Source organism: Muntiacus reevesi, chromosome 15 (assembly GCF_963930625.1).
Source record: "Muntiacus reevesi chromosome 15, mMunRee1.1, whole genome shotgun sequence".
NCBI classification, from domain to species: domain Eukaryota; kingdom Metazoa; phylum Chordata; class Mammalia; order Artiodactyla; family Cervidae; genus Muntiacus; species Muntiacus reevesi.
Window position 1 is genome coordinate 5,701,148 of NC_089263.1, and position 21,101 is coordinate 5,722,248.

A 21,101-nucleotide genomic window follows, 5' to 3' on the forward strand; every position below is an offset into this window, starting at 1 on the left:
CTCACAGCCTGTGGGCTGCCTTGCCCAGAGGTGGGAGAGTTTCTGATCATCTGCCTGGTGGCTGCCAACTTACAGTGTCCAGGGAAGTAGCTGCTTGATACCCTCTCAACGAGAGGACCACGAGGCGGGCAAGTCACCCGGAGGGTGAGTGAGTGTCCCTTCCCCCAACACCACCGAGGATGAAGGCAGCAGGATAACTCACTGAGTGGAGCTGCTGCTGCTGCTGCTAAATCGCTTCAGTCGTGTCCGACTCTGTGCGACCCCATAGACAGTAGCCCACCAGGCTTCCCCGTCCCTGGGATTCTCCAGGCAAGAACACTGGAGTGGGCTGCCATTTCCTTCTCCAATGCATGAAAGTGAAAAGTGAAAGTGAAGTTGCTCAGTTGTGTCCGACTCTTCACGACCCCCATGGACTGCAGCCTACCAGGCTCCTCCGTCCATGGGATTTTCCAGGCAAGAGTACTGGAGTGGGGTGCCATTGCCGTCTCCGGAGTGGAGCTGAGAAACTTCTAATTCCCAGAGCTGCTTTGGATGGAGGCGTTTCAGGGACAGGATCACAGTTGTTCCCCCTGTCCCACAGAGCAAGCAGAGAGGAGAATCTGTGCACGGCCCCCTTTCTCTATGGGGACAGGAGCCCTGGTCTGGAGCAAAGGCTGCTTCTAGACACCTCACGGAAAGGGCTTCTGCTGCATAGACACTGCAGAATCCCGACAGCCAAACCAGAGCCGCATGCAAGTGAGAATTACACTTCGGCTCAGTGAGGGCTGGTTTCTGGACTTTGAAGATGGGTGCCCAGGCTGTGGGACAGGCAGCTTGAGGGAACCTCTGCTTCCTGCCCAGCTCTGATGAAAGCCAAAGAAGCTGCCGCTGGAACGAATCGGTGTGGGGGCGGTGCCCCCCAAAGCTGCACCATCCGGCACAGTTGCCACAGCCCACCGACATCCATTCAGATTTTAAATATAATTAGTTTAAATTGAACCAACATAAAACTTCAGTCCTCAGTCCCGTGAGCCACATTTCAGTGCCCCGTTGCCATGTGTGACAGGGGGCTCCCGTAATGAATGTCACAGAGAGAGAAGTGCCCTTCCTTGCAGAAAGTTCTCTCGGACAGCAGTGCTCCGCACCTTTGGGGACATCCACTCTCGGTTTTGTCTGATGCCACTTTCCCTATTTGGACTGCAGCTCCAGTTTGCCACAAGACTGACCTTGCCTCCTGCTGCACCTGAGCAGCAAGGCTGCTTAAGAACAGACCTCAGTAGCTGGCAAATGTTTATCACTGACTTTTTAAAGTCAGCGTTAGAGCCCTTTATGTTTATAAACTGAATGTTGTGCTGAGCTCCAGTAAGCTGAACTGACTGCAGTTGCTCCATTCTGTGGAAGGCAGTCGAGCGCACAGCCATGCCCACTTCTGCCCCCAGGCAGTTCTTATCACCCTAAGGAAAGTTCCATCATACTCCTTTGTAAACGTCCACTGTGCGCCATAGAGCCGCCAACCTCAAGAGCACTTAGATCAGGACAAAAGCACTGTCTTTTCCCCCAGGCTCTAATGCACTTGTTGGCCTTTGGTCATGGCACAAGCACATCCATTCCTCCTATGACAGCAGCATCCTTCTCTGCTTCCGCCGTTCTCCACCCCAGCCTGTGCCTGGCCCCCTGCACACGGAGAAGGCAGGGGGACTGGAAGCCTCTGGAGGAGAGTGGTCCCCACCCTGACACGCGACTTAGTGCTCCTTCACTAAAGTCTTAGCAAACCTTCAGAGAAAGATAAGCTCAGTTAGCTTCACCCACCTCTAAAAGTTCTGTCCTGATGCTTGCCAAATGTTACACCTTCGTTTTGAAGTCTAAAGCTGTCTTTAACAAATCCTAGGGATTGGGTCTGTGAGCATCAGCTCATGTCAGTGTTGATTCTGTTTATCGAAGATGTGTGTAGAACGCTCGTTCACACATGGATGAGTCACTATCTAATTCAGATTTCATCAGACACAAACCTGTAATCCAGGTCTGACGTTCTGGAATGCGCGTGTGAGAGATACTGCACACGGTCACCTGTGAGCCCACGCACCCTGTGAACATCCGCCCAGCACTGCTGCATTTTAAGCTTGAGTTGCAGAAACAAAAGTTAACTGTCACTGACCAACTCAGGTCACAGTCAAGGGAGGGGACCCTCGGGCAAACAGCTTGAGCCCACATGTGAGGTGGAGGGGGCTCCACTCAGCTCTAGGGGTACCGTGGGGCCCTAAGTCCTAGTGGGGCTCCTCGCCCAGCCCTGCAGACAGATGAGGGTGGCCCCCACACCCTAAAGGATAAGTAGGAATTAAATGACAGTGGGGGTCTGGGAAGGACATTTCAGGTTGCAGGAAAAACCCAGCTTAGAAATGGCATAAAGCCCCCAGGTCATGTAACATCTAGGTGACTCCAAGGGCAGCTGGATGAATTCAGAATCCTGTCAATTTAGATATGAAGGTAGCTTTCATCTCTGCCCAACTCTAAAGACAGGAGAGAGGAGGAATGCCTTATCACCCTGAGGGTGAATATCAAAGAAAATACCATACCCAAAAGATAAAGCAGAATCAAATGCAGGATTTTTGCCCAATTGTATGAAGTCCTGACCCTTGCCTGAACTCTTCTGGGTCCTTAACCCACATACTTGAGCTGAGGACCCCTAACAGACCTACACAGGAGAGTGTCCACGCCCCCCGGATCCGCCCCTCGGGTGTCCTGGAGAGGTCCCAGTGCAGTATCCTGAGCTGAGTGTTTTATTGCTCTCTGGCCTCTTGCCTTCCAACTTTGAACAGATGAGGTCTTGGGCCACTTGGCTCTAGGGGAATCCACTTGAATTGGCTATCATATTACTTTTCTGATGGATGGACTTCAGAATGCACAAGCCTTGGATTGAGTTGAAACAGTTGAGCTTTTCTTGATTTAGAAACTTGAAAGTTCTTGATAGGATGCTTTCATTTCATTCATTAAATTGTCATTTTCAAATTATTCCATGCTGCTCCTTGACACTTGAAAGGTGACTGATGTCCATGGACACCCAGTCCAGGACATCTCTGAACTCAAGTCCCCACCAAGAACTGGCCCATGGGCTCTGAAATCCCTTTGCACTGTGTTCTTGAAGAGAGCCTTCTCAAACTATCAGTTCTTAAAAAGGAGAGTGATGTGATCTATCCCTATTGAGTGTGGATAGATCTACATGTCACACGTTTGTTCAGTATTACCTTTAGAACCTGGGCCTTATGCCTAGTTCTGAGCTCCAGTGTCTAGGTGTGGGGTGTGGAGGTTCCATGGGGAAATTTACCACTGTGTGATGGTGACACAGGCCACTTCTCTGCACTGACTACGAACTATAATTATCAGTTCCTGCAATGTGCATGTAAACCAATTACCATGTATTTCTTTTTCTCAGTCAGGAGTAGTCTTTGTACCAAAGTGTCCACATGTGTGATGGCAAAGGCTATTCCCAGGTGTTTCTCATGTGAGATTCCAGCTATTCCGAGCAGAACTAGTGGTGATATGCCTGGTGTGGGGCTCTTACCTTGCTTATGTGCCTGAATGTTTGCTGAGTAGAGTCAGTGGGAGTGAGTCATGTATGAAGCCGTGGATAAACACATATCGTTTATGTGTAATTGATGTATAAGACTGGTGACCTAAAAGAAAAGCTATAGAATAAAACCAACCCTAAGTCTATAAAAGATAACGATTAATCAGATTAGGGGCTGTACAGAAACACATGTCACTATGCTGGGGACAGGTCTTCACTCTCCTCAGCCTCACCTGGAACTTTGGCAGAAAATGCTAAGGTTTGCCAGAGAATAGAAGTTTCCGTATTACACGGTTGGGCTTCCCAAAAGGCAGAGGACACTTGACAAGACCTTCCTGGTCTTCGTGCTGGAGATAAAGGCCATGGCCTTGTTCAGCCCACCTGCACTGACCTCACATTCTGAGAACTGAGCCAGAAAATTAGCCAGACTCCTGGGCTTCCCAAATCATTTTCAACTGGAACCAGAGAAACCATTAGGAATAAACATAAAGACAGTAATATAAACAACTTTTGTAAACAGCAAAAACTAGAAACTTACACAAATGCTTCCCCATGCATTTTTAAAGATTATTACTCCTCCCAAAAGAAAAAAAAACTTTTATTATTATTATTTTTTGTACATGTTTGATACAATCTTTTGAAACTGTCCCAGTCCACGTAGCCAGGGTATTACCTATGTTCCCTCATGGCACCTAATCGACTCATTGGTTTTCTTCCAAAGAGAGTTAATGCTGCTGAAACCTGTAACAAGGGGAAAATAGGATCTAAATCATCTACATGTGAAGTTCAGACAAAAGGTATTTTGCAGGGAAATATGCTTATAGCCTGGTGATATTAATTATTCAGAAAATTTGAGGCAGGTTTAAGATCAACATCATTTTAAGGTCAACATCATTTTGAAGTTCCTCCTGACTACTTGTCCTTATGGCAAAAATTATATGTTCTCCTAGAATAATGGCAACAGTATTAACTTTTATCCATGGCTTCCTAATGACACCAAATTGTGTCCCTCTAACTGGATTTCTCCTGCTTAATGGCAGAGACTAGAATGGAAAATTATTTTAAAGATAGTCTTGCTGTCTTCCCTAGAGTGTGACTCTATCTTGTGAATTCCTGGAGTAAACCACCCCCCACCCCCTTTCATGCCATCAACAGAGTGATATCTGGCATCTGCATAGGGGGGACATCTAGTATGAGGGATGACAAGGTGCTTTGGGACTTGGTGATGGGACTCTTTCCCTTGCTGATCACTCTTCATGCCAACCTTGGGATGGGCTTTGGGCTTTGTCGGGGACAGTGCATGAGAGATGGTTTCCTTGATTTGTGGACAGAGGCCCTGCTTTTCACTTCAGGGATTTCCTCTTTCATTGTTTCATTACTCCATGTCATGAGCAGAGAAGCTCATCTTAGAAAGAAAGGTTAGCAGAGCCCAAGCACAGCAATGTCCTGCCCCATTATGCAGGGATTACCTTTATTCAGACACAACTGCGTTGTGTGTCTGCCTTGAGCTCTTTACTCCCCATCAGCCCCTGCCCACTAGGGTGCTTAAGAAAGAAGAGGAAACAGGTGCCTTTTCAGTGTTGCTACATGTGCCAAATCTAAGTTTAAAAATAGGCATGGTGAGCACACATATGCAGATGCCCCTTGCTGTGGAATGTAAAAATTTACCTGATTTGGACCTCAGCAAATATGTCCTGTTGCCTTTGGTTCTGCTGGTGATACTAATACCAAGATTTGTTAGGCGCAAAATAGGAAAAGTCCATGTAACAACAGCAATTTTCGGAGATCCTGTTACCAGGTCAGTTTAATGATTTAAATGGAAATTTCTCCAAAAAAGGTTTTAATCACCACCAACCCTGAACAATTTTTTGTTCATTTTTGACACTTCACTATCTTCGATGCCTGGAATCCAGTGAGTCTTCAAACTCCTCAAGAAGGAATACTTTTCTCTAAGAGAGATTTGTGATATAAAATCCATTTCTGTGATCCTCAAAGATGTTTTCTTTTTGTATTACTGAAGCAAAAACTGTTTTTAATAAAAGAAAAACCTTGCCTCATACTATGAGGCTCAGTGGTAAAGAATGCAGGAGGCGTGGGTTCGATCCCTGGATTGAGAAGATCTCCTGGGGAAGAAATGGCAACCCACTCCAGTATTCTTGCCTGGGAAATCCCATGGACAGAGGGGCCTGGTTGTCTACAGTCTATGGGGTCCCAAAGAGTCAGACTCAACTCAGCGACTATACAACACCACCACATTGAAAGGACTGAAAAGTGGAGGGGCTGTGCCTGCAAGTTGTGCTGCTGCCCATAAGTGAGAGGTGGTTGGAGAGGATCACCTGGAGGACCATACCCCCACCTGGTTCAAGAAGTCATCCTTCCTGGGAATCAGGGAGGATTAGGGCACAAGAAGTAGACAACTCATACTGGACTATGTTAGCATCTGTGAAGTCTTCCTAAGCATCAAACATTTATTTGTAGGCATCCAAGACTGGATCTTTAGTAACAATGCCAAAATATTTGCTATCAAGACTCAAGGACTCCACTAAACTTTCCCTCTAGGATGGCTGGTTGAACACAGGTTTATCTCCTTGGCTTCTCATGATCACCTTAAAGGGAATGAGCAGGAACTTATTAAAAGGTCTAGGGAGAGCAAGCTTGTATCAAGTGGATGTTCATATGTTGTTTGGATCAGAATAAATAGATTTGGTTTAGATCTAGTAAATAAGCAAACAAGCAAAACACACACTGCTGCAGTTACCTTGGAGGAAAGAGGGAACACGGCAGAGCAGGTCCTGATACTGTTACACACACGACTGTCACTCACATTTTAAGGGTCAAAATAAGTTACATGGTCACATAATTCTAAGAGGTCAAGGAAATGCATTCCTACCATGATTCCGGAGAGAGACCTGGCAATGTTTGGTGGTCAGCCCCGTGACACAGCACCTATATTGAACTTCTCTGCCTTCTGGTATTTTGGTTGCCAGCACGTGACATCATTTCCTAGCCCCTAACTGAAATCCAGTCCTGATAAACAGCAAACACCATCCATGTACAGTAGACCCCCTTATCCCCAGGGGGTACCTTTCAACACCCCCAGTGGATGACTGAAAGCATAAATGATATGGGGTCCTATATATATTGCGTTGGCCAAAAAGTTCCTTCAGGTTTCTACAGAATGTCTTATGGAAAAACCCAAATGAATTTTTTGGTCATCCCAATACTATGCTTTTTTCCCCTACAAATACACAACCTGAGGTTAAGTCCAATATATAAATTAGGCACAGTAAGAGATTAATAATTACTAATAATAAAATAGAACAATTACAACACTATCCTGGAATACAAACTATGTAAATGTGGTCTTTCTCTCTCAAAATATCTTACTGTACAAATTAAATGCCTTTTCCATCTTAAGCACTTAGCATGCACTGTGGCCGTAAACTTTTGCAGTTTGAGATGTGACAGCAAATTTCATTTTACCTTGTGCACAGTTTTATAAATGGAAGAGTCATTCTTACCATAGATCTTAGCAACCTAACCATATGATTTTTTTTCCCTTTTTTGGTTAAGTCTAGAACTTCCACCTTTTCACTTCAGAACTTTACAGCTTCTCTTTGGCACATGCAAATTGCCAGCATCACTACTCTGGTGCCTTGGGGCCATTATAAAGTAAAATAACATTTGACTGTTGTGAAACCGCAATAGTCAATCTGATAAGAGATGGTTACTAAGTGACTAGTAGGCAGGTTACAGTTAACAAAGGGATGATTCACATTCTGGGGAGGATGGAGTGGACTGCGTGAGATTTCATCACGTTAGTCAAATGGCATGCAATTTTAAACTTATTGTTATTTCTGGAATTTTCCATTTAATATTTTTAGACTACAATTAACTGCAGGTAGCTAAAACTACAGAAAGTTACACTGCAGATAAGGAGGTTACTGTATGTAGAGGCGACTCATCTGTGGCATCCTTCTCAGAAGAGTCTGCAACAAATGGGAGAGACCAAGATAACGGAAATGTGAAAAACAAGATAACTCAAATAATAGAAGTTCCAGATCTCTAATAACTATTCTTAGAAATATTTGAGAAGTGATTTTACTCATAAAACCAGTACAGAGTGCCAGGAGAAAAAGCAATCAGAAAATAAAAGGGAGATCTCAATTATTAAAACTATGACTATCAAATTAAAACCTTGAAATAAAAAGCACCATACATAAAGAAATGATAAATGACAGATAGAAAAAAATGTATGCAAGTCTAGTAAGAGTTTCAGTCCAAAATATATTAAATACACATTAATAGATATAAAATATATTTTCAAGGATCTTGCTTTTCAAATAAAAACAACAAGCCAGTAGGAGAATGGACAACACTTTTGAATAAGGTAGTTAACTGAAGAGTAAATACAAATGACCAATAAGTATATGCTAAGATGCAGAGCCACAATGATAATGAGGGAAATTCGAATTATATCTATTATATCATACTTTTTCACATCTTAGACTAACAAATATCAAGAGGATTGATCATATCAAGTATCTAAACATGTGAACCAACATGTATTCTCCTATAGAATTGGCTAACTTCTATATCAGTTAAGCCATTATGGAGAGCAATTTAATGTACATTTAACATTTAAGCTGCATGTATATTTTTTCAGTAGACAGATTTATTATTGACCTCTGTGTTGAATATGGAGAAGGCAATGGCAACCCACTCCAGTGCTCTTGCCTGGGAAATCTCATGGATGGAGGAGCCTGGTGGGCTGCCGTCTATGGGGTCGCACAGAGTCGGAAACAACTGACGTGACTTAGTAGCAGCAGCAGTGTTGAATAGAATGCAGGTGAGTCAAGACATTCTAGGTTTGGTTAGTTTTAGTTTTAGGCTAAAACTGTCACTATCTGATCATTTTTGATCTGTAGAAAAAGTCAATATTTACACTTCCCATGGCAGAAATGATGTCATCGTCACTCTAATGCGCAATTAGAAAACAAGCTTCTTTTTCTAAAGCTGACTTCTTGGAAACAGCCCTAGGACTTAACACAAAGCAGTAACTTTTACTTAAGAAATACTCAATTTGCATGTATGTTGAACAGATACTCAATTTGCATGTATGTTGAACGGTTGAACAGTTCAGCGGTTCAGTGAAGACCTACAAGACCTTCTAGAAATAACACCCAAAAAAGATGTCCTTTTCATTATAGGGGACTGGAATGCAAAAGTAGGAAGTCAAGAGATACCTGGAGTAACAGTCAAATTTGGACTTGGAGTACAGAATGAAGCAGAGCAAAGGCTAATAGAGTTTTGCAAGAGAACGCACTGGTCATAGCAAACACCCTCTTCCAACAACACAAGAGAAGACTCTACACATGGACATCACCAGATGGTCAACAGCAAAATCAGATTGATTATATTCTTTGCAGCCAAAGATGGAGAAGCTCTATACAGTCAGCAAAAACAAGACTTGGAGCTGACTGTAGATCAGATCATGAACTCCTTATTGCCAAATTCAGACTTAAACTGAAGAAGGTAGGGAAAACCACTAGACCATTCTGGTATGACCTAAATCAAATCCCTTACAATTATACAGTGGAAGTGACAAATAGATTCAAGGGATTAGATCTGATAGACAGAGAGCCTGAAGAACTATGGATGGAGGTGTGTGACATTGTTCAGGAAGCCATGATGAAGGACATCCCCAAGAAAAAGAAATGCAAAAGAGCAAAATGGTTGTCTGAGGAGGACTTACAGATAGCTGAGAAAGGAAGAGAAGTGAAAGGCAAAGGAGAAAAGGAAAGGTTTACCCATTTGAATGCAGAGTTCCAAAGAACAGCAAGGAGAGAGAAGAAAGCCTTCCTCAGTGATCAATGCAAAGAAATAGAGGAAAACAATAGAATGGGAAAGACTAGAGATCCCGTCAAGAAAATTAGAGATACCAAGGTAACATTTCATGCAAAGATGGGCACAATAAAGGACAGAAGCAGTATGGACCTAACAGAAGCAGAAGATATTAAGAAAAGGTGGCAAGAATACACAGAACTATACAAAAGAGATCTTCATGACCCAGATAATCACAATGGTGTGATCACTCAACTAGAGCCAGACATCCTGAAATGTGAAGTCAAGTGGCCCTTGGGAAGCATCACTACAAACAAAGTTAGTGGAGGTGATGAAATTCCAGTTGAGCTATTTCATATCCTAAAAGATGATGCTGTGAAAGTGCTGCACTCAATATGCCAGCAAATTTGAAAAATGCAGCAGTGGCCATAGGACTGGAAAAGGTCAGTTTTCATTCCAATCCCAAAGAAAGGCGATGCCAAAGAATCCTCAAACTGCTGCACAATTGCACTCATCTCACATGCTAGCAAAGTCATGCTGAAAATTCTCCAAGCCAGGCTTCAGCAATACGTGAACCATGAACTTCCAGATATTCAAGCTGGATTTAGAAAAGGCAGAGGAACCAGAGATCAAATTGCCAATATCCGTTAGATCATAGAAAAAGCAAGAGAGTTCCAGAAAAAACATCTACTTCTGCTTTATTGACTATGCCAAAGTTTTGACTGTGTGGATCACAACAAACTGGAAAATTCTTAAAGAGATGGGAAAAGCAGACCACCTGACCTGCCTCCTGAGAAACCTGTATGCAGGTCAGGAGGGAACAGTTAGAACTGGACATGAAACAACACACTGTTCCAAATAGGAAAAGGAGTACATGAAGGCTGTATATTGTCACCCTGCTTATTTAACTTATATGCAGAGTACATCATGAGAAGCGCTCGGCTGGAAGAAGCACAAGCTGGAATCAAGATTGCCGGGAGAAATATCAATAACCTCAGATATGCAGATGACGCCACCCTTATGGCAGAAAATGAAGAAGAACTAAAGAGCCTCTTGATGAAAGTGAAAGAGGAAGGTGAAAAAGCTGGCTTAAAACGCAACATTCAGAAAACTAAGATCATGACATCCGGTCCCATCACTTCGTGGCAAATAGATGGGGAAAAAGTAGAAACAGTAAGAGACTTTATTTTTGGGACTCCAAAATCACTGAAGATGGTGACTGCAGCCATGAAATCTAAAGACACTTGCTCCTTGGAAGAAAAGTATGACCAGCCTAGACAGCTTATTAAAAAGCTGAGACATTACTTTGCCAACAAAGGTCCCTCTAGTCAAAGCTATGGTTTTTCCAGTGGTCATGTATGGATGTGACAGTTGGACTGTGAAGAAAGCTGAGCACCGAAGAATTGATGCTTTTGAACTGTGGTGTTGGAGAAGACACCTGAGAGTCCCTTGGACTGCAAGGAGATCCAACCAGTCCATCCTAAAGGAGATCAGTCCTGGGTGTTCATTGGAAGGACTGATGCTGAAGGTGAAACTCCAATACTTTGGCCACCTGATGTAAAGAACTGACTCATTTGAACAGACCCTGATGCTGGGAAAGATTGAAGGCAGGAGGAGAAGGGGACCACAGAGGATGAAATAGTTGGATGGCATCAGTGACTCAGTAGACATGAATTTGAGTAAACTCCAGAAGTTGGTGATGGACAGGGAAGCCTGGCATTGCTGCAGTCCATGGGGTCACAAAGAGTCGGGCATGACTGAGCGACTAAGCTGAACTGAACTGCAGGTATGTTTGACCCAGCAATGCTCACAACTGGTGTGTGCGACATTATATATATGCATAGAAAGACATGCAGAGCTGTTCATTGCAGTTTATGCTTTCTTAGTGCTTTTGCAGAGGTTTAATTCACATACCATAAAATTCATCCATTTAAGGTATACAATTCAAAGGCTTTAGTAAATGCTCGGTGTTCTTCAGCCATGACCAAAATCATCCCAGAAAGAAACCCCACACCCATTAGCATTCAGTCCCCATCTCCCTCCTCCTACCCCAGCCCTAGGCAGCTACTTTCTGTGTCTATTTGTCTGTTCTGGACATTTCATATAAATGGCATCATACAATATGTGATCTTTGTGACTGGCCTTAGTAATTTAGTATAGCATTTTCAAGTTTCTTCCATATTGTATCATCTATCAGTGTTTCATATTTTTTTGCTACATCATACCCATTTTAAAAATGGATTTCATATTTTAAAATGTGAATGTAAAAATACATTCATTACTTGGTGGACATTTGAGTTTTTTCTGCTTTTTTGGTTATAATGAATAATGCTGATATAAACATTTGTGTATAAGTTTTTGTATGGACATATTTTTCATTCTTCTTGGGTATATAATACATAGGAGTAGAATTGGTAGGTAGTATGGTAATTCTATTTTTCCTGTTTTGAGGAACTATCAAACTCTTCTCCAATATTCCTGTACCATTTTACATTCCTACCAGCAGTAAGTGAGGGGTTCAAATTCTCCACATTCTCTCCAGCACTTGTTATTGTTTATCATTTTTATTATAGGTATCCTAGTAGATATGAAGTGGTATCACATTGTTGTTTTGATTTGTATTTCTTTAATTACTAATGATGCTGAGACTCTTTTCATGTGCCTTTTGGCCATTCTTGCATCTTCTTTGGAGAAATGTCTGTTAAAATCCTTTGCCCATTTTTAAATTGCATTATTTGCCACTTTATTATTGAGTCGAAAGATTTCTTTATATACTCTGCACATAGTTCTTTTATCAAAATGATTTGCACATGTTTTCTCCCAGTGTATGAGTTTGCCTTTTCACTTTCTTGATTGTATCCTTTGAAGCACAAAGTTTAAAATTTTAATATGATCCATTTTCTTTTTCTCCTTCTGTTGCTTGTGCATTTGTTGCCAAAACTCAGCCTCTTTTCACTGGTGCTGAATAGAAATGCAGACCCAGAGTTTTGGATGAAGTAGAAAAGAGTGGATTTTATTGCTTTGCCAGGCAAAGGGGGCCACAGTGGGCTACTGCCCTCAAGACTGTATGACCCACTCTGGAGTGGGTAGTGAGAAGTTTTTCAGTGTTCAAGGAACAGGGCATGATCAGCTTGTGGACAGTTCTTGGATTGGTTGGCATCAGGGTGAAGTTTCAAGCATCATCAGTTTTCTGGTTTCAACCAGTCTAGAGTCTGTGTTCTTATGGTAAGCAGTTTTCATCTGGAGGGGGTCTGTTTCCCAGACAACTTAGGAATCTGTGTCGAGCCTTTATCTGTGTCATTCAGGGAAGTGGGAGTTCGGTGATTCTGCCATGTGGCAGAATTATAGTCTGAATTGTTACCAGTTCCCTAGCCCAACAGCCTTTCTTCGGTTTTGCATCTTCACATTTCCCAGTCATTAACTCTTGAGTCAGCGTTGTATTTCAAAAGACAAGAATGCAGGGACTTGTACAGTTTCACTTTGCTATCTAAAAAGCTAGTGCCTAATCCAAGGGTACAAAGATTTCTTTCAATGTTTTCTTCTAGGAATTTTATAGTTTTAGCTCTAAGATTTAGGTCTATGACCAATTTTAGTTAGGTTTTTATGTACAGTTTGAGGTACAAGTCCCTCTTTATTCCTTTGTATGTAGATATACAGTCATCCCAACACTGTTGAAAATAATATTCTTTCTCCATTGAATATTCTTGGCATCTTTGTTTTAAGAAATCAATAAGGGACTTATTTCTAGAGTCTCAGTTGTATTTCACTGAAATATTTGTCCTTATGCTAGTACCATGTTGTCCTGATTACAGGAGCTGACTAGAACTTTGAAACAAGAAGTGTCAGTCCTCCAACTTTATTCTTTTTAAATATTGGTTTGGCTATTCTGGATCCCTTGCATTTGCATATGAATTTGAGAATCACCTTGTCATTTTTGGCCAAAAAAAAACAAAAGTTGGAATTTTGGTAAGGATTTCATTTAATCTGTACATCAATTTTTAGGTATCCCCACCTTAACAATGTTAAGTCTTCTGACCCATGAACATGTAGTGTCAATCCATTTATTTATATTTTCTTTAATATCTTTCAACAAGGTTTCTGTAGTCTTTGGTGTAGATATCTTGTGCATATTTTATTAAATTTATTCCTAAGTGTTTTATTCTTTTTGATATTAAGTCGAATGGTTTTCTTAATTTCATTTGGAAATGTTTAACCCTAATGAATACAGATACAGTTAATTTTTGTATATTGATCTCATATCTTGCAACCAGCTGAACCTATTCTGTCAGATTTTAATGGCTTCCCTAGTATTTTTCTATATATAAAGTCTTGAAATCTGCAGATAGAGATAATTTTACTTCTTCCTTTCCAATTTGGATGCCTTTTGAAAATCTTTTTCTTGCCTAATTGACAGAGAGAGAACTTTTAGTACAGTGTTGAATAGAAATGGCAAGAGCATTTCCTGAACATACTTTTCTTCTTCCTGATCTTAAAGGGAAACCGTTAAATATTTTACCATTAAGTTTGATGTTAGCTGTGGGGTTTTTATAAATGCTCTTTATCAGGCTGAGGAAGTTTCCTTTTATTCCTAGTTTGTTAAGTATTTTCATCATGGAATAGTATTAATTTTGCCAAATACTTTCTCCGTATCCATTGAAATGAAAAAGTGTTTTGTCCTTTTTCAGATAAATTACATTGGTTGATTTTTATATGTTGAACCAACCTTGAATTCCTAGGATAAATTATCTTTGACCATGGCATATAATCTCTTTTTATGTTGTTGAAATAGGTTGCTAGTATTTCATTGAGGGGTCTTGTGTGCATATTCTTATATGATATAGCATATTTTCTAAAAGTTACAATTTTGAAATAACCTGAAAGTCCTAAATGACAATTTTTAAATAATCTAAATCAGTAGGGGAGTAGTTGCATAAGCTACATTGCAATTTAAATGAAAAATAAGGAGAGCTATACATACATGGATGGAAGACATAGCCTGCTTTTCTTTAAAAAATGTGCTGTAATACAATACTCATAATGCTTTTCCTAACACATAAAATATAGACAAATAAAACATATACTGTGTGATATATTCATATTTATATTTGTGTAGACATTGGTATAAGCAATAAAATATCTGAATGAATATACATCAGACTGATAGTGGCACTTCCCACAGGGGATTGGAATGGGATTTACCTGTATTAAAATTTTTATAATGGGGAAATATACATGTATATTTCTGTAAGTTTAAAATACATAAATGTTTACAAACATAAAAACTAACTCACTGATACATATAAACCCATGTCTTAACAAATTTTACTGTAAGGTAAAGGAAACTTCTGTTAGCCCACAACACAGTCCTACTATTACCACACAAACATAGAAGTAGTGGGTATGATTAAAACTGTGTCAGCTAAAAATTGGTAATAAATTTAGAAAGAGATTTAGTATAGGATCAGCACAGATATACTGCAGTGGGAAAAGGAGGAAAGGGACAAGAACAAATGACCGGTGTAAAGAAAAAAAAAAACTCACCAGCAAAATATTACCAAGGAGAAGCTGAAAATTATCGTCAAACATTATTGCTGTAGATTCCAGAAACTGATTAAGTAATAGCCTCAGTGAAAGAAGAACTCACTGGTAAGACATGAGAGCTCAAGGAACAACCAGTGAAGCAACAGAGGGAAATGAAATGAGACTCAGCTGAGGAAAAGGGCAGAGGAAGAAAATGAGCCCATTACAGAAAGCACATCTGCATGGATTCAAAGGAAAGGGACACTGCTGAGAACACAGTGAGAAGCATGGACAAGACTGGGAAAAATGAGCAAAGAAAAATGGAAATAAAGAGTCAGAAGGGTAAGAAACTGAATGAGCATTCTGGAAGAAAAAGGGGGTCAAACATAAGTAATTGGTATCCCTGAAGAAAGAACACTAACAAATTGATTATATATATATAATCAATGGCAGAAGGAACTATTCTCCAGAGATCTTCACAACCCAGGAATCGAAACTGCATCTCCTGAATTTCAGGCAGACTCTTTACCACTGAGCCACCTGGGACATCCCATGGACAAAGGAGCCAGGCGGGCTGCAGTCCACAGGATCACAAAAGACTTGGACATGGCTTAGCAACTTAACAACAACATACATATATATATGTATATATAGTATATTTTACTATATTACAATTCAGAAGCTATAATTTTCTTTGAGTCCATCTCAGAACAAACTTGAGGCAAGCAAGAATTTATTGGAAAAACTGAAAAAAGGACACATAGTGAACATTAAATTAGTTTTTAGGACTAAAACAACTGCAGGAATTATCTTAGAGTACAAAAGATAAATGTAAATTAACAGTGTAGAAGTGATTCAGTAAGTATTGAAGAGCAGTGTAAGAGAGTGAAGGGCAGTGTATTAGGCTGATTTCCTCATCTTTTAATATCCAGAGATTAAAATAGTTTACAGCTGATAAGTCGTGTATTAGAAGTGTAAATACAATTAAAGGTTTACAAGAAAACATCAGAATAAAAAAGAGATAACAATGAACTAAGATGGATGGATGAGGGAAACCAGAGCTAAGATACTGCCCCACACACCATGTTAACCCTGTGACGCGTGACTGCCATTAAACCGCTCTGAGGTCTTTGTATTGTTTGGCAGAAAAAGAGTAGGATGATCTCACTAGACGCAAAAAAGCACTTGATTAACTTCAATACCTCTTCATAACAAAAACTCTTGTCAACAAGGGGAAAAGAGGACTTCCCTAACCTGACAAATGATGCCTATCACATTCGCACTGCTGACATCATTTTCAGTGGGAAAACTCCCTTCCTCCAACTTCATGAATAAAACAAGGATGTCACTATCTCATGTGACCTACAGTGTGGTTTTGTAAGTTCCAGCCAGAATGGTGAAAGGAGAAGAAATCCAAGGGATAAAGATCAGAAAGGAAGAAACAAAACTATTATTCGGGCACATTTCAGTTAGCAACATAGAAACCCAGCTAAAATACACCAATTATTATAAATGATAAGTGTTAGAAAGACAGCCAACTATAGGATATACTGAGATGGTCAAAAAGTTCATTTGCATTTGTATAGGAATCTTTGACCAATCTACTATCTTATAGTATCAATATACTTTCTACTGTATCCTTTTATAACTTTAAAATTTTGCACTTTGGGTACACATTGCCAAACAAAGCTTTTAATTATTTTAAAGTTGTCCCTGATCTTTTAAAACTATATACAGTATTCTTTTGGCATAAAATGACATGCATATGTTTATATGCATTAAAAGTTGCATTAATATGCATTAAAAGGCTGGTCACCAAAAATAAGGGTAATTTTCAATGTAGTATAGTTTGTTTTTAGTTTTCCCCTCTTGTTGGTTTGAATTATCACATACTATATTTATAATGAAAATTGAGCCATGTTTACTATGAGAAAATGAGAAAATAAACTCCTCAAAATAGATATTTCCATAATCTCTACATACTTGGGCCCAGAAATTTCTCATTTTTAAAACTCCATGGCTGATTCTGATGATCACATTTGGGAACCACAGAGGTAGGATTTATCATCTAATTTGGGATTATCATCTAAATTGCTGAAGCAAATGTATATTACCTTTGTCTAAAACCCGAATGTAAACCAAAACCAAGTGATTACCAGCCTACATTTCAGAATCTCGCTATTATGTTGGGCTCATTAATTGACGCGGTTGCCCAGTTAACCAGGCTTTAGCCAGCCCCTGACTTCCTCCCTGGCAGCCTCAGTTATTTCCTTCCAGAACTTCACTAACCACCTGCCATGCTGGACGTGTGTGGGGTCAGAGCGTGGGCAGAAGGCCCTGGCCTCTGAGGACCCCATTATACTTGGAAATACTCAGGGAAGTGGACAAAAGTATACACTGCAGTGGCTGCAGCAAAGTCCAAAGGGCAGTGGAAGCAGGAGATGATACCCAGTGATAAGGTGGTGGTTTGCCATAGGGCAAGTAGCCCAGCTTCTGCCGTCATCCCATAGAACCAGGGACAGAGTACAGCAAAGATGGAAGGAACCCAGTAGATGATGTGGCCGGGGACTTTTAGCACCCGTGCTCCAGGGCGGTGCTCTTCACACAGACCTCCAGGCTCCTGGTGTACTGGGGCTGCTGCAAGCAAGTACCGTCCACAGGGAGGCATAAACGGGAGGCACACACTGTCTCAGTTTGGGGGCTAGCAGTCTGAGATCAATTGTCGGCAGTGTTGGTTTCTCACGAAGGTGGGAAAGAATCTGTCTCATGCCTCTCTCTTGCTTCTGGTGTTTTGCTGGCAGTCTTGATGATCAAGAGCCATCATCTTGATCTCCGCTTCATGATTACACAGAATTCTCCTTGTGTACATGTCTGTGTCCAGTCTTCCTCTGGTTATAATTGCACCAGTCATATAGGACTGGGGGCCCACCTTGCTCCAGTGTGACCTCGTCTTAACTAATTACATCTGCAACAGCCCTGTTTTCAAACAGGGTCACATTCTGAGGTCCTGGGGACTTCATCATATGAATTTGGGGGTGTGAGGGACCTAGTTCCACTCATAACACGTGCAAATGGTGCTCTCTGGAATTTGGGCAGCCAGGAATTCTGGCCATAGAAGAACGCTTGTAATTAGTTGGCTAGCTTGATTTCTCAGCGCTCTGAGGTCACCATGGGGGCAGAGCAGTGGGTTTTGGTGGGGGGTGCTATGAGCCTCTAATGGTGGGTAGAGGTGTGTTGGTTCACCTGTGTGTTATCTGTCACTACAGGTTATATTGAAGCTGCCATCATTCCAGCTGGAGCTCGAAGGATTCGTGTGGTGGAGGATAAACCTGCCCACAGTTTTCTGGGTAAAACAAAAATGGTTTGACTCATAGTGTATGTTCTGAACATTGATTTGGACAATCAAGCTGCTCATTTGGCTCAGCAAAATGCTGACACGGTGCTCTCAGGCCGTTGATTTTAACTCATACTTTAGGTGTAGTGAGTAATCAGCATGTACCAAGCAGTTCTGTCGTATTTGGCTGAAGTGCATCCACCTTGGCAACCCCAAGGCGGATGAGGGGAGGGGTGAACAGGAGCCACCAGCCTTGGACAGGAAGGCAGGTGACGGAACAGTGAATGAAGGAAATTGTGAGGAATTGGGGTAGCCTAAGTCCCCCAAAGTAAGCCCAGGAGAGCTCAGGCAGTCAGAGCCTGAGCAGTGAGGGTGCACACCCCAACTTTTGGGAGCTCCTGTAGGCTGTCAATAGCTCTAGGGGTGACTCCTTATCTGGGAAAAGAATAACTGCTCTGAATCTAATGAAAACCCAAAAGAACACTGGTTTCACTAAGTACTGTGTGCCCCAAATTCCCAGTGCCAAGTCCATGGATGTCGGACATAATTGCTCACCTTTCTGTAGGATTAAGTTGCATTCCACACTGTTCTTCATTGCCTTTGACAGCTGACAGAACTGTGCTTAAAGCCCAGGGATTGTTCCATTTAGCCCCTTCTTAGCCTCAGAAGATCCTCTGAGTGTGTCCTAAACTCAATTCTCAGGCTCTCCATGAGTCCCCGAAAGTTCCAGCTTGTGCTAAAGTACCAGGGTGGTCCTAGTGCTGAGCTGACATGCGCAGGGCCTGCCTCCGCCCTGAGTTCACTGGGATGGGCCGTGCTGTGCCCCTGTCCCCCCAGCCCTGCCCCTGCCTTCCTGTCTTGGGCTGGATTTCGCACTGGAGATTGCTCACCTCCTACCCAGGCACCCCTCTCAAGCTCTTCATGTTGTGTCTCCCCATCTGTGTGGCAAGGTGCTGTTTCAGATTTTTTTGGGGTAAGACATGATCTTTTTCTGGCTTCAAACTTAAGAATTAAGCTATTTTGGCTAAAATGAAACGCTTTTATTTCAACCTTTATCCTGATTTTTAAAAACATGGCTTTGTCCACATTCCTTTCTTTGTAGATATAAAAGTATCTAAGTCTTTCTTTGAAATGGTCTCCACTTGAAAAACCCAAAGTCTGATGAGACGGACACAGACCAAACCTCTAGCAGGCAGGTGCAAGCGAAGACCACCATCCTATAAAGGAGTTGCGAACCACTGACAGACACAGAGAGAGCCCTCTCACTCCTGACTTGGGAGTGGGCGCAGGAGCTCCTGTTTCTAAGTGCCTACACCAGGCTCTGGGCAGGCAGCTCCCGAGGGTCCCTACTGGGTCCCAGACAGGCCTGCCCCTCCCAACTCTCTCACCTGCCGCCGTCCACCCGTGTCCTGGAAGCCGTAATGGACATTGCCCTTCCTGCTGCCAGCCTGGGCCTGCTGTCCCTCAGGTTGGCATCCACGTGGGTCTTCATCAGCCCTGTGGTTTTTCCCATGCTGGTCTGGTCCAGCCTGGCACTCTCCTCTGCAGCCATCCCAGCTGTTGCTTTATAAATAGAGTGATGCCCGTAAGTGCTTTCCAAAACAGGGCCTACACTGCTCTCAGCAGCTTTTTCAAAGTGACGGCCTTTTTACTAAATTCTCGAAGAATACCAGCCCCTTCTTTCTGCCCATCTAAAGAAATTTGGTCAACATTATCAGCATTTGTTTTGAGGCCCCATCACCCAGTGTCATGCCAAAAGTTAGCCTTGCCAACTGGTCCATTGGCCCTCCCCTACCTGGAGATGTTTCTGCTCCCCAGAAGCACTGGGCCCCTGTGGGAATCTGACATCACCTTTGACCTTTATCTTATTCAAAACTCATGACCCCAGTATCTCAGGTGCTGGCACAACTCCAAGGTCGGTTTCCTGGTCCTTCCATAAAGCACCAGTAGGTACCCTGCAAGTAAGCTCCTCAGCTTCCTGTCTGCCCTTAAGACTTCCCAGCACCATTCCTCCAGCCCCAGGGATCTGGTAAAAGCAGGAACATGATCCTTATGTCTGCTTTTCTGTGTGATACAAGCCTAGACAGAAGTGTGTCAGAATCCTTCAGATCCCTCAGCATCTGATTCCTGTAGTGACGATGACTTTTCACTGGAACCTGTGTTAGGGCCAACAAGTAACACCTAGTGGATGCCACCGGGGGAGCCAGCTCTCATGGTGGTCCCTCTCTGTCCCTGATGCCGAGGGCCACACCTTCCAATAACAACACTGGCACTGGCATCGTGTGTCCCAATCATTGAGCTCTGCTCTGCTTTGAAGACCTGACCCCTGATCCCCCAAATATACTGGAGTATCGCTGTGCCTCATTCACTGAGGAGGAAACCAGGGCTCTGGGGATTCAGCCGCTCATCCAAGCTCCTCTCCAGCTTGGCCTGCTGCAGTTCACGGAGGTGTCTGTCACAGCCAGAGATCGGGTGGGGGTGATTTTTCACTGGAGAACTTGTTAAACCTGCCCGTTGCTAGTGCTTTGATGTGTGGATTTCAGAGAAGCACATGTCCATCTGAGGAGACAGGTTCAATGTCTCAGGATGAATTCTCAGCTCCCTAGAAGCACTGGACCGCCCTGGGAGGTTGGAGCCAGACTTTGCCGCCTTATCTTATCTGCAAATCGAAGTTCCAGTGTTCCAAAGCTTGGTGTATACACAAAGGAAATCTGAAGGTGGTCCATGCTTGATATGTTTCTAAAGTTAGTTCAGACAAGCCTCTTTTCCACCTAGGGCTGGGTACTTTGGATATCAACCCTGTGTAACTTTGAATTGCTCTCCCATTTGCGGGAGCAGTTCCTGAAGAATTCACCCCAC

General features: G+C 42.3%; 1 protein-coding gene across 2 annotated transcripts in view; it reads left to right on the forward strand.

The window, feature by feature from the left end:
- ADAMTS17 (ADAM metallopeptidase with thrombospondin type 1 motif 17) overlaps positions 1-21,101 on the forward strand; it is a 388,819-nt gene that overhangs the window by 286,186 nt on the left and 81,532 nt on the right. For both annotated transcript variants that reach the window (XM_065906211.1, XM_065906212.1), the window contains one exon: positions 18,175-18,255. In XM_065906211.1, coding sequence (XP_065762283.1) covers positions 18,175-18,255 — 81 coding nt within the window. The remainder of the gene's footprint in view (positions 1-18,174; positions 18,256-21,101) is intronic.